The sequence below is a fragment of the Sphaeroforma arctica genome (genome assembly GCF_001186125.1).
Source record: "Sphaeroforma arctica JP610 unplaced genomic scaffold supercont1.1051, whole genome shotgun sequence".
NCBI lineage: Eukaryota > Ichthyosporea > Ichthyophonida > Sphaeroforma > Sphaeroforma arctica.
In genome coordinates, this window is record NW_014039507.1 from 6,604 (window position 1) to 20,389 (window position 13,786).

At 40.7% G+C, this 13,786-nt stretch overlaps 1 protein-coding gene across 1 annotated transcript; it reads right to left on the reverse strand.

The window, feature by feature from the left end:
• Positions 1–6,514: 6,514 nt before the first annotated feature.
• On the reverse strand, positions 6,515–10,213 carry SARC_09812 (ribosome biogenesis protein BRX1). Its single transcript, XM_014296161.1, has 5 exons — positions 9,739–10,213; positions 7,831–8,023; positions 7,488–7,670; positions 7,019–7,168; positions 6,515–6,712 (listed from the first exon to the last, which is right to left on the reverse strand). The coding sequence occupies exons 1-5, from the start codon at positions 10,032–10,034 to the stop codon at positions 6,581–6,583; spliced, it is 954 nt and encodes a 317-aa protein (XP_014151636.1). The 5' UTR covers positions 10,035–10,213; the 3' UTR covers positions 6,515–6,580.
• Between the last annotated feature and the right edge of the window lie 3,573 nt (positions 10,214–13,786).

The following is a 13,786-nucleotide window of genomic DNA, read 5'->3' on the forward strand; positions in this document are numbered from 1 at the left end:
TTCCTTCTGATCGCTCGTTCAACGAAGCCCAATTGTTTTCCGACCATACTAAGGCGTAGCAGGTTTCGGACCAAGTTCTGGTCTGCGAGACAACACCAATGAGCCTGTACTGGTCATCGACCAGGTATTGACTTTTCCCCCACACCACTGCCCTGACGAACACGACGACACAGTCAATATCATCCGTGTCAACTTTGCGTCGTATCCAGTTTTTGGACCAAGTTCTGGCCTTTGAGACAACATCAATGAACCGGTACTGGTCATCGACCAGATATTGACTTCACCCCCACACAGCTACCCTGACGAACACGGCGATACAGCCTATATCATCTGTGAAAACTTTGCGTCGGACACGACCAGAGCTCCCAGCACCGGATATGTAATGTTTACCAACCCTTCCCAGGGACACGGGGATCATTATTGGAGAGTTTGCACACCCTTACCCGATGATCTTTATCTCCAGCAAGCACAATGATGTCCATCTCAACTACGACACAACTTCACATGAAACACTGGCGATCAGGTTGGCAATACAGAAGATAGCTTTCATGTGCCACCGGTCCTTCCGGGACACAGTAATTTTGTCAGATCACAAGAACATAGTGACTAAACCGGCCCTTTACCTACACTAGCCACCGATATATCATCAGCGTGGATGCGTAGGATAAAGTGTATCAATGAGGTTTGCATAGACATGTACTACGTACCGGGCCCCCTCACTGTCTGTCTTCGACGACTATCTTTCCCGATTCCTAGATAGTATGGAAAAGCTACTAGCGTTAGCAGACACACCAGTCACCTTTACGCAGCCACCACCCCCCTGTTACAACTGTCACGGTCGCATTCGCAGTACCATCCAAAGGAACAACACGATTACAATAACCTGACCGTCCATCTACTATGGGTCAGGAAGTCAACCTTGACTTCTTTTCTGTCCAGGTTGATGCTGATAATTTCATATCTATCATTTTAGCACAGGATGGATGTACATTCCGGGCTTTCGCACAACCTCTCCACCAGTCGGAGAATAAAGCGGCGGCTCTGATTGATTTTTGCAACTGACAATTATTGCCCAGGGGCCACGTACAAAGGAACATTGTAAATAAAGCCAACGGCGGCTTTAATTGGTTTTTCCATTGCAACTAACAGTTATTACCACACAGGAGCCACGTACAGACCACGTACATCATAGATAAAACCAGCGCCTTTATCTGTGACGAATTTGAGACATATGTCAAGGCACACAATGCTCGCATCCACCCGGTGTCTACGGGCGAGTCAAAAGGCAACGGAAGAATAGAGGTCCTTGCCCGTACTATCAAGTACTGGTTAAAACGCACCATTGGCGGACCATAGTCCCCGAATTTGTTGCTAACTATAACGCTACTCACTCCAGCGTTATTAACACTACGCCCTATACCCTGGAAAAAGGTCAGTTTTACCCCCACCACACAGATTTACTTGTCGAAAAAGTTCTTGACGAGGACTTTGGGTGTGCGGCATCAACGGGCTCTCTCAGACAAGTACAAGTTATTCGTGACGAACAAGCAGTAGTCGCGGTCGCCAAGGCCAGGGCCGCACAGGAGCTTTCGGTGGACAAATAAAGGATCGATGCCCCTATGATTGAAATCGGGAGGGAGGTTTGGAATTCGCTAAGGACTGGCTTGGGCCAGCCACAGTGTTGGCTCACGTAGCAGTCATGCACGTTATCTATGACGAGGCACACATTCAACAAAGAATATCACCTCCACCTGAAGAATATCGAGTATTACATTCCACCGATTGGCCGTAAGGATCGCCGACCCATGGGCACGATTGCGTCTACACCATTTGGCTATTGGATGACTACTCCTCCCAATTTGTGAAAGCGGATGACGAACATACGCAATTAGTGGTCACAGCGTTCCGAACTAGTGTGCCTGCTCAGCGCTATTTCGGTGCATGCAATGGCGTTTTCCGCCATTGGAATGCGGTTCCAAATGTTACGGGGCGTGCACGTAGTGGCGTTTCATGATTGACGATGAGAGTCACTTTATTGATTTTGCCACTACTATTCATATCCTTAATTCTAAATAGCCCTAACCTCCCTCAAGAAGGCCTACTGTTTTGCTAATAGCCGACTGGAACGCGATAGCCAGTTGGCGAAGTGGAACGCCATACATCAGGCCATCACCTTTTCTTGAGTCTACACTACTGCAGTTTTGAGTCCCCAAACTCGGACGAATTTGACGATCGCCAAATTCGACGACTAAGGGGGTTGTAATAGCAGTGGTATAATACATCCAAACCTGGATGAGAGAACTCATTCTGTCCTGTCATACTCCGGAGCCATAAGACTGGGTACATGTACGCTCAGCCAGACTCTTGGACTAGCCAGGATATCTCTACAGTAGACTACGGAGTCCTAGGACCAGACCTTCAAGCTTTACTAAGTGTACGGTCGACTACATCTGAAAAATCTCAGAAAAGTGAATGATGGGCATCTATTCACTGATCGTTTGCCATGGTTCATGATACTTCCTATTAGACTATATGAATATGTAATTATGGTTGTAGTACACTACATACCAATCATACGACTGTTTAGGAAAAAATTCCTACGCCAAACGGATATCTGGAACAACAATCAGTACCAGTGACAAAATATTCATTTACTTGTTTAGTTTGAAAATTTAAAAAAAAATACGGAAGACATGCAAATTGCAAAAAAAAAATCAATAACGTTTGGAGAGACTTCCAAGCTCACTGAGAGACTACAGGTTTCAGTCTAGATTTTACAGCAAGAAACCCTCTATTACTTATAGAAATCATCAAAGTTAGCTCACTCCCGAAAGCTATTTAAGTTACTTAACTTACTTCTGAATACGTAAACGACTTCTGAGCGATGATTAAGTTTCTTAACCCACTCCCGAGAGTTGACTATGTTTGTTAGCCGCGACAATCTAAAAATAGCAGCGTCCCTATGTGAGTCACAACCTTTGCGGAAAGGCAGCGTGTGATCAGTGTGAGGTTAAGTTGCAGAGAAGTCGAAATGGCATGGCATCGGAATGTTAAAGTGTACTGCAAAAGGTTGGTCATACTGACCGTCTGCGTTTTACCCTGGCCAGCCCAAGCGGCTGACCACTAGCACAAACACCTTAGGTATAGGATGAGGTCAGAAATAAAGACATACATTTGCACTCTATTTTAAGTCTATCGCATTGCACTCTAACACTCACGCTTTCATTAATAAATGATAAACATGACTTTCTAAAAACCATATCCCCTAGGGCTTGCCACATCAATTTGGGGCCGGAACGTAACGCTTTGTTTCTTGCCTTACTAGGCCAATTAAATTTCAGTTTAGTATTTAACATGCACTTCCTACATAAGAAAGTGTCGGTACATTGAGAGAGACTCGATTGGCGCATAAGTACCAATCGTTTAATGTCTTGGCTAAAACTCGGTGTGTTTTCACATAGATATATAAATAAACGAAATCGATGACATTCAAAGGTGTTAAGATTTATAAGCACGGTGCTGTCCAGCTAAAGCCATAGCGCCCAATAGCGGCAGTGAGCCTTCCAGCTACTGCTCAAAAGTGGGCAAACCCGCAAAACCGAGCCCCCAAAAAATCCCGACCGCACCAGCTTCTCAGCCCTACTGCAGCCGCCAGTACCCGCACACCTTTTGACGAAAGTGATGGGCCGCCCGATGCCGGACAAAACTCTCCACGAAATATATGACATAACTCTAGTATGGCTCTTCTTCCGGGCAATTTTTCCTAACGGCAACTCATCCCAATCAGTATTTGAAAATTAGTGGAACGCCCCACCCCTCCTCAATCGCCATCACTTCCTTTGGTATCCCCCGTCCAAACCGGGTTCACAACCAAATCGCCGTGGGAGTTCCACCAGTTTTGTCCGCTCTTTTTTTTGTGTTCCTAGCGACGCTGACGCCTAGATGAAACGACATAAAGCATTTACGTGGAAATGTGAATATGATAAAACCATCGACCTACACTCCCAACATTATCCCGACGCTACCAAAGCTGTAGCATCTAGGGACCAGAATATCAAAAAGCCAATCCAAATCTCAAAACCTAGAATAATCAAATACTGAGTTTTGGAATTAGGATTGGAATATTTCTGATATTGGAGTCATCAGAAATATTAGTGGTAGAACCGGTAAGATAGACCGGAACTCCCGCGTGTGAGAGAAACACTCAAGTAAATCCTGAGTCTAGTGAAAACACAAATAAAGACTCAGTTCAGTTCTCTCAAGCTAGGGACTTTTCCTAGCTGAGATAACTGCACTTGAGAAGAGGTCTATTGTAACCTATTGTCTCATATCTTTCAGCTACTCTCCATACTCTACAAAGCAGCTTATCTATTCTAAAACCAGATATTCGTCGAGTGAATTCGATGGATCAACGCAATGTAGTATTGGCTGTCAGGGACAAAGTAAAATATATGAAGTTATATGTGTAGTAAATAATATTATCCCCATAATAGGTTTTAAGCTAAGTCCCAAGTTGTTTGCTAACAATTTTTACACTACGACTTTTGGTTCTATTTTGCTTATAATACTACGTTTTTAAGACTTTAAAGTGTATATATCTTCATTTCTGAACATACAATTGTTTAATATCTGCGTTTGAGCTAATGTTCAATCACCTGGGTTGGCCAGGGTGAAAATTCATATGGACAATATAAGGAACCTTATGCAGAAGACTCTAACACTCCGATGCTAATATAATTCGACTTCAGTGTTACTTGTTTTCACGCTGATAGTATAATGCTCTTCAGCATAAGCTGCTACTTACATAAGAGCACTACTGCATTTTTATAGATTGCTACGGCTAAGAACAACTGCTGCGGTTACAAAACGGAATCCACCCTCAAGAGTATGTTAAGGAACTTTGAGTCTCGGGAGTGAAATATGATACTTTATCAACTCTCAGGAGTGAGTTAAGATACTTCGTCAACTCTCAAAGAGTGAGCTAAGATCTTTATCAACTCTCAGGAATGAGTCAAGAAACGCAATCAACTTTTGAGAGTGGTTCAAGGAAATCAATCTACTCTCGGGAGTGCGTCACAATAAATTAGCATATGAACACCCTCAATTTTCCAACTCGTTCCCTCGACTCATCTCCTTTCTGTGATGACTTGGAAATATCTCTGAATTTTCAAATGCACTGAGTTGTGGTATAACCGTCCCTGAAACTATCGAAGTTGATTTGCACTCTGTTTCATATAGTTTATTTTCACGCACTGACATTTACAGGAAGTACTCTGATATTGTCAAATCTGTTGCGAGATAAAAATACAATAAATGAACATCTTCAATTTCTCAACTCGTTTCCTTGACTCATCTCTCTTCTCTCTTTCTTTTTTTGTGAACACTGCTGGCGCCATACAGAGGGAGGAAGATTTGTATTGAAATGATATTTAAGTGCACAACTATAAGAATTCCGGAATCTCCTGGTGACCAAATTTCGTGTGTGATAGCTCACTAGGCTCACTATGAAGGCTTGATAGTTTTCGCCAACTACTTGATACAATTTAGTTTTTGTGGCTCCGAAAGCTTTATACAGAAATAAACACAACGTTCGGTCGGGTTGATTAGATATTAAACAGAATAAAATAGTGCTCTCATTTGATTATGTGGGGTTATTTTCCGCACGACACACAAGTCTGCCCCTTCCCCTGGCCTAATAGATGTATAGACAGGCAAGATCTTGGACAAATGCTGAGATCTCTGATAACCTTTATTTACGAACCTCAAGCCTCCAGATTCTACATTTCAATTGGAAGTTCACTAGCAATTTTTCTGGCTGAAATCCTGAGAGCTCCAAGTTCCGAGTGTATTATACGTGGTAAAGGACCTTTTGTTTTGTTCTACGTATATTTTAAATCTGAAGTATATAAAACTTTGACTTTTCTTTCCCTCTGAATAAGTATATAAGTGCATTTTGAAAATGCTTCGTTATTTCACCTCATTGAAGGAGGCTATTTGTTATTTAAAGTTAGGAATTATACACTTTGTATGATGTTTGTACTCAAAAGCACCCGTTGTGTGCACAGAATACTACAAGCTGCTCTTGATTTTTGAGTTAAGTGTTCTCACCAATTCACTAGGCACATCAACTATTCGATAGATATTTTTTTATTTTCCCTCTTCGGTATGTAGGCTCAAAACCGCTGCCTGAATATACTGTTGCTCAAACTCCCGAGTCAGAGTACATACCTGGCTCATAAAGCTCATAAACTGTCCAATGGAACGAGCTCCACATCTAGCACGGTCATTTGCAAATGATATCACTTTCACAACAGACATTCTATGCTCAACACCCATTTTGGCGCGTCGAGGGTCTTCCCGGTCCTCTTTGACACGGCAGATCAGCATCTACGTGCATATTAGTTCTAGAATTGAGTCTCTTACTTCAAAAAAAACCTGTGCCGTTTCCGACGTCGAAAAAAAATGTCCGACAAACAATAAGGCACAAGCAACAACTCCAAACAGCAAGCTGTGATCTTTTACTATATTTATTTATATGTTAAGAATATGGTCCAGTGGCCTATTCCAACGAGTGTATTTTCTAAGCCTTGAAAATGTCGTCAAGAGGGTCTTCGGGCATATCGAACGTGGCCACCTTCTCATCGTACTTGGCCTGTGCATTCTGCCTCAGTTTGTATTTCTCGCTGTGGGCATTCTTTATCTCTGATCGAAGCTGTGTGTATGTTAATGCGACATGAGAGACATTGAGTTGAAGAGAAAATACCTCTGATGATGTGGGTATATACATCAGATATCCGTATCCATATCTGTGAGGCAATCATCGCTCCTATGCATTTTATTGCACAACACATTAAAAAGCACTTACAATTAAACAAACTAAGCTGGAACTAGTATGCAGGTAACCCATAACTCAACTAAGTTGCTATAAACAAGGGACCACCCAGACGTGGGCTTATTCGTACAGCACCAGGAGTTATCAGGAGGAAGCAGTGCCAGGATGGGATTCATGCTTACATACCTCATTAGGTGATCTATATTCAGGGTTCTCATACAGCGTCTGTCCGCCAAAACTCCCACTGAAAACTCGGATGGGTTGGATGCAGAATCGAGGACCAATCTCAACAAGAGAGGTGTCCGTGGTGCGTTTGGGTCCCATAGTTTTGATGATCTAAAATATGATGCAGAGGATGAATACGTGATTGCGGCGTGAGTATGAGTGTGGCTGCGGCGATTGGCATCCATCAGGTAGACACTAACTCGGTAAGTATACATATAGAACGGAAGTGCATCAGAAGTTCGCGACGTATCACAGCACTAGACATATAAAAGGGTTGGATTGAAATGCTCTTATTAGCACCGCTTCATGTTCTTTGGGATCATGTGTACATATTGTACTTTCATGAACACTATTCCATTCCGTACTTAGAGCATGGGTACTCTGTTTATATGACAGTGGTAGAGTGAAGGCTAATCACTTGAGACAGTACCTGATAATTCCTGAACCAAATACGACCGTCAGCGATGGAGAAACTCAGTACACGATCCACAAACGGTTTGCTCTTGGGGTGATGATACGGTGTGCCGAACGAGTGCAGCAAAAGCTCTTTGAGCAGCGCCCAATGCGGTTCGTTATCAAAGTTCTTGTCGAACGATAGGATGGGTCTCGAGCCCTATATGTACCGAGGATGCCAGAGATTAGAAGCAGTAAAGGGGAAGCTGCGCCATCTTGCTGTTTATACCGTTAACAGTGTTCTTATCGAGCTCTGTGTATGCAATAGAGGTGCATCTATTCGCACAAACACTCAACATGTATAGAAAAGGCGGTCATACCTTGAGACAATTTCCGGTCAGCTTTAGTTCACTCATAGTGTGTACGTTCTCCACCAGAAACTTTGCAGAGGGACCGTTGGGGGTCTTGGACAGCCACATGTACAAATCTTGCTTCTTCTTCATCTCTAGAAAGACACAGTTGTTGCAATTCTTGAGCTCGCACACCTCGTTGACAATGCTCAGCTGGTCCTTTCTGTAGGGCGGACGTAATACACAGACTGAGATATAGAATGGCAGTCATGCATACACTATTACTTCTATTTATATCGAACATGTACGCATAGATATGCATGCTCGGCCATTTCAGGTAAACGAGTTAAATTGCGGACGAACAATAAAACTACAAGGAGCCATAGTAGAACTACAACCGTGCGGAAGAAGCGTTTCCGATACACATACATATAGATGTACATATAGGTATGCAAATACACATCAATCCAATATCGACGCGATAAAACGCATTGAGCGTGCTACGCAGAAGCATACTGTTCTTCTAAAACAGTCCATTCTGTCTGCTCGTAGTCAGGAGTCGGAGTGGGCCAGTACAAGTCCATGAGACCATTTAGCAAACACCCAACAAAACGTTTACAAGATCTCGAACCAAAACTTCAATCCTTTGGCGTAATCCGTGGAGAGATCGGTTGCCGATACCAGGAAGTACACGGAGGTACAAATATTCCCCCAATTAGGCAAAGTACGTGTAGGTTGTACAGAATAAACACACATTGCCTAAACATGCGTGGCAAGCATACATATTACCATCTAGTGCATATACATACTCTATTTGGGAATTTATGTAAGGTGTTAGAAGCCCCATTCATCAGCACGAAATTAGCAATCATTCGCCTTTATATGAGACTGCACAGGTATATGCACATATGTCTATGTATATGTGTATATCTGTACTCACCACTCGGTACAACTTTATAATACATATACGCATGTACTCCTCATATACTTCACTACTAAAAATGTAAACATAACTTCTCTCGAGATGTATGCACATGCTTCCCTAAATACTCAAGATCATCTATATGAAACTTATAGATAAAAGCGAAAATCCAATCTCATAACATGCACAAAGCTATATATATATAAATATATATACATACATTATAAACATCTATACATACATATACAAACATACACACACATACACATTCATATACGTACATCAATAATGTCTACACTCCTATACTCACTCATGTCCAGATACATATATATAAGTCTATAACACACGTGCATACGTTAATATATATAATCAGATAGCAGTTTTAGTACACATATAACTACCAGTATATTTACATATATATATTTGTATATAAACTACACATACATACATGAATATATAAATAAATATAAACATATACATACACCTACACCTGCATCCACATATATATATACACCCACACATACACCCACGTCCACAGCCAACAATATATATAACATGCTATCACATAATTTTTTTTGGAAATAGGGGAATCGAACCCATAGATCGCAGTTTTGTGATATCCCCGTAGTAGCAAGTTGGTTAACCACTTATATATACACACAAAATATATATATATATATATAAGTATGTATATATATACATACACACACACATATATATATATATATATATATATTTATATATATATATACAAGTGCAATGTACATCCTTTCGAAAGTAACATTACATGAGTACATATATATCTGTCAGAAAAATAGCACATCTGTACCCATCATCACATCCACAAGAAGCACATGTAGAACACATACTATTTGTTCAGAGCTCCGTTCAACGTACATGCTGTAGCGAATGAATATTCACATCAGCAGAATCAGCCCATAAACATGATTACAAATTGAAAACCCGCATTACTATCACATACATATTCTATAGAGACCACAAAAACACACACTCACCTGTCCAGCTTAACATCGTGCTTGCTGTGCGGTGTCAGATCCCTCAGGTCCGTCAGCAGATGTCTAGCTCGGAAACTAGTGCCTCTCGATGAGAAGATCAATACCCTCTGCTTATTTGTCCACTTCTTATTGAGTTCACTAACTACACTTTGCTTCACCCCAGGTGCAAGAGATACTGTGGTCTCAGCTACAACCTTCTCGGCTAATACTTTCTTAGCCTGTGTAATGGTCTTCTGTTCTTTCTCCTGCTGCATGGCAACGGCCTTGCGATTGCGTTGTGATTTGGTTTTCGTCATATTGATAGGGTACGTTGTACGTTATGTATGGTAGATATGCTATGTAAATATATTAAGGGACAAGCAGTTATATGCAGGTGTTTATTGTATACTATTAAAGCAACACCTAGATAAGCTCAGGTGATAGTATTGGGATTGGCAAGCAACGTGTACGCCTATATCTATTTCCCTGAAAGGATTGATCGCAAAATGATACCCTGCTACAGAACTTGACATTGATATTTATTTTAGCACGTGTATCCAAATACTACCAGAAGGCTGGTTGGGTTGTGACGTATAGGGTATGCCGAGTTTCCGACGATGCAAATTAAATTTGAAACATGATGTCGTAAATGTTGAGCGCATTGGTTGTAGGGAAAAAGGGTTCAATCTATTTACGACACTGCTTTAGATTTTTTTTTGGAAAAAATATAGAATATAAAAGTGATGACTCATTGAAGATCCCTTGATAAGACACGTATAAATAAATAAGTAGAGATTGATGTATTACACAGTTGTTAATTGTATGTGAAAAGGGTATCACCAATAACAATGCGAGATAAATACTATAGAAATCACTCCAAACGTTGTATGCTAATAGTTGATGCGTAAGACTGTTCTTGCGTAGAAAAGAAAAGCTAACAAAAAATTGTATATATACCTGGGTTTACGACATTCGATCGATACGGGGTGTTACAAACAATTCGGATAACCTAATATAGGGGATATATAGGTTTACAATAATATTGAACTTATAGATAAAATAGAAATAACAGTATTGATGTATATTCATTTAGTATCGTCATTACGGTAGTAGCAATAATATCCCTTTCGCATCGGCACCAGCACATTCAAGATGGTGGCAGTAGATAGGCAAGAGCTAGCGGGAGCTGGCTCTGCCGTGGACAGAGGTCGCGCCAGCACCCCTATATTCGCACCCATGGCCGTATGCGAATTGATCATTTCGACCAATTTTTCATCGATTTTTATGTAATAACAGATGAATTTGTAATTTTATAGCTGACCTTTCAGTTCAACCGTCACACAGAGCCGTACAAGACGCACCACGAGTTTTCAATGCAATGAGTGTGCATAAACTTACTACCTTCAATACAACCTTATAGTCTTCTACTTCTTCGAGCGTAACTTGATGTATTCTAAATAGAGTTAACACAAAAACGCAATTCATCCATCAAGCTGCTGAACAACTTAGAGAAATGAAAAATCTCCGAGGTACCTATAGTCGATTCGCTGTCACCATACTCTTGAAGGTCTGCGAGATGATATCAGTCTTTTCCACTCTCCCCCCTAACGTACGGCATGGGATTGCAGTTTTTCTTCTTCCGCGCCGTCAATTGATAAAATCCGGATGTTCAAATTCCCAATCATTACGAGTGCATCCATTGCAGTAGTCGCCATAGTTTCCACCATAAAATTTATTAAAACTCCAACTCATCATAGTCGATAAAGTCCGGATGCTGATAATCCCAATCATCACGTATACATTCATCGCAGAAGTCACCGTAATTCATTCCACCACCAAATTCAGTGAAACTCGTTGAGCTAGAGCATCTCCCACAAGTGGAACAAGTTACACAAAGACATTCCGTACATAATATTCTCCTACACACGTTGCATGCGGACCAGAATATATAGGGTGGGTCGTCACCCTCTGATCTTCGTTGCTGGGCGTTCCATACATTTGCACATCTCTCACACTTCGAGGGTACAAATTTGCTTAAACGCGATACCACTTCCGGTGGCAGGATATCAGCAAAAAGACCTCGTAGAAATACTTCCATGCTTGCTTGTATTAAGCAATATGATAGCTATATTCAAGTTGAGAGTAGCAATCCAGGTTTCAGTCATTTAAGAAGATATGTCTTGACCAGAAATTCCGCTTAAAACCAGGATTAACAAGCGATACAAGGTGTACAAATGAGTCAATTGGTAATCCCCGCTGAATTAATTATATAATCGCTTTTATGGTCACAAGGTGACCAAGGAAGGGTAGGTTTGATTATTGATGGCATATTATATCAAACAGGAAAATAATCTCTGCTTTCATTCGTGACAGACAGTACATGGCAACTTTGATTTCGGTTATTTAGTACTGTTTCGTCGAATTTTATATACAGGTTGTTCATGTCCTAAATTCATTCGCATGTCAGTAGTAATTTTTTCGCTGTGGCATAATTATAAAGCACACATGTTGACAAAACCAGCACAATTTTTTTCTTGGTATTGTAATCTGCAATAACCTTGATTTCGTTTATTTGGTACTGTTTCGTCGGATTTTATATACAGGTTGTTTTTGTCCTAATTTTGAAATTTCATTCGCATGTCAGCAGCAACTGTTTCGCTGTCGCATAATTATAAAGGACACATGCTGACAAAACCAGCACAGAATTATTCTTGATATTGAAATCAAGTTCTTTACAGATAGAGCCGTAGCCTTCTCAGTTTATAATGCACAGCCTCACAGGTAGTGATATAAGCATGTTACGATAGCGCGTATGAAATTATAACTAAACTTGCATCACTGAAAGACTGCGGGCAAAACAACTCCGGTAAACTAAATAAACCATTTGCTTCTGCCTGGCGCCTTCCTCAGTCTTCCACATCAGCATGTGTGCTATTTATATAATTATGTTTATTTAAATACATATTATAAGGCTGATGAGTGCTGACAGTGCTGATCATAGCCTTATATTTTAATCAGAACAGCTGATGCATTTTTAATGTTTTGTAAAAAAACCAACAAAAAAAACATGCTTACATTTTTGAGAGCTCAAATGAATGTTGATTTTCCAATGTGAAAGAACTTACTAGAAGACAGTAGAACTCAAGAGTCAAGACAGGCTTTCAAAAAGCCCTATGTGTTGTGATTGGTCGTCACTGTAGCAACTATTTACATACCCGGTTTCTGTGACGTCGTGACTTGTGACGACGATGTGGTATCGGTATTCGCCTTATTCGGTCCAGCACTCCAGCGAGTCCAGCCTCCAGGCCTCCAGCAGTCAACATTTTGAACAAGCTCCTGCGACCTGCGACCTGCGGCGGGTCTCCTTCGGACTTCCGCGGGGCTCCGTCACCGTGTCGGCGTGTCCAGGGGATTTTTTTTTCTTAATACATAAATATAATATAGAGATGTGAACATATATAAATAGAAATATATATAAAAATAGTACATAAACAATAACCGGGGACGGTGTGGAATACGTTTCTCAGTTTATGTCGCAACATCATCGTCATTTGCTGGTCGCTGTATTTCAATATATAAATGAGCGGACCTGGGCGTAGACTGATAAATTTATATATTGGTTAGCACAACAACACCAGTGGCTTTACTTTGATATTCATACTCAGGAGCTAGTGTAACAGCGTATGGAGGGGTGACGTAAAAAATCATAGAAGGACAGACCAAACTATCCATCGATCGATATATGTTATTCCTGGTACAAAATAGACGAATTCTAGGAAAGTGGCAAGCGATATCGTCATGAGGATACGAAAGGAGATGAAGACTGGCGTGTTGACAGTGGCTGCTTGCTGTTTATGTCGTAAGTAAATCCCTACCACATTACGGAGTGGGAAAGCAACGCAACATAGGACATATTAGAAATCATATACAAGAATGCTTGAATAATATATATATATATACATACATACATACATACATACATATATATATATATATACATATACATATATACATACATACATATATATATATATATATATATATTATAATAATATATATATATAATACA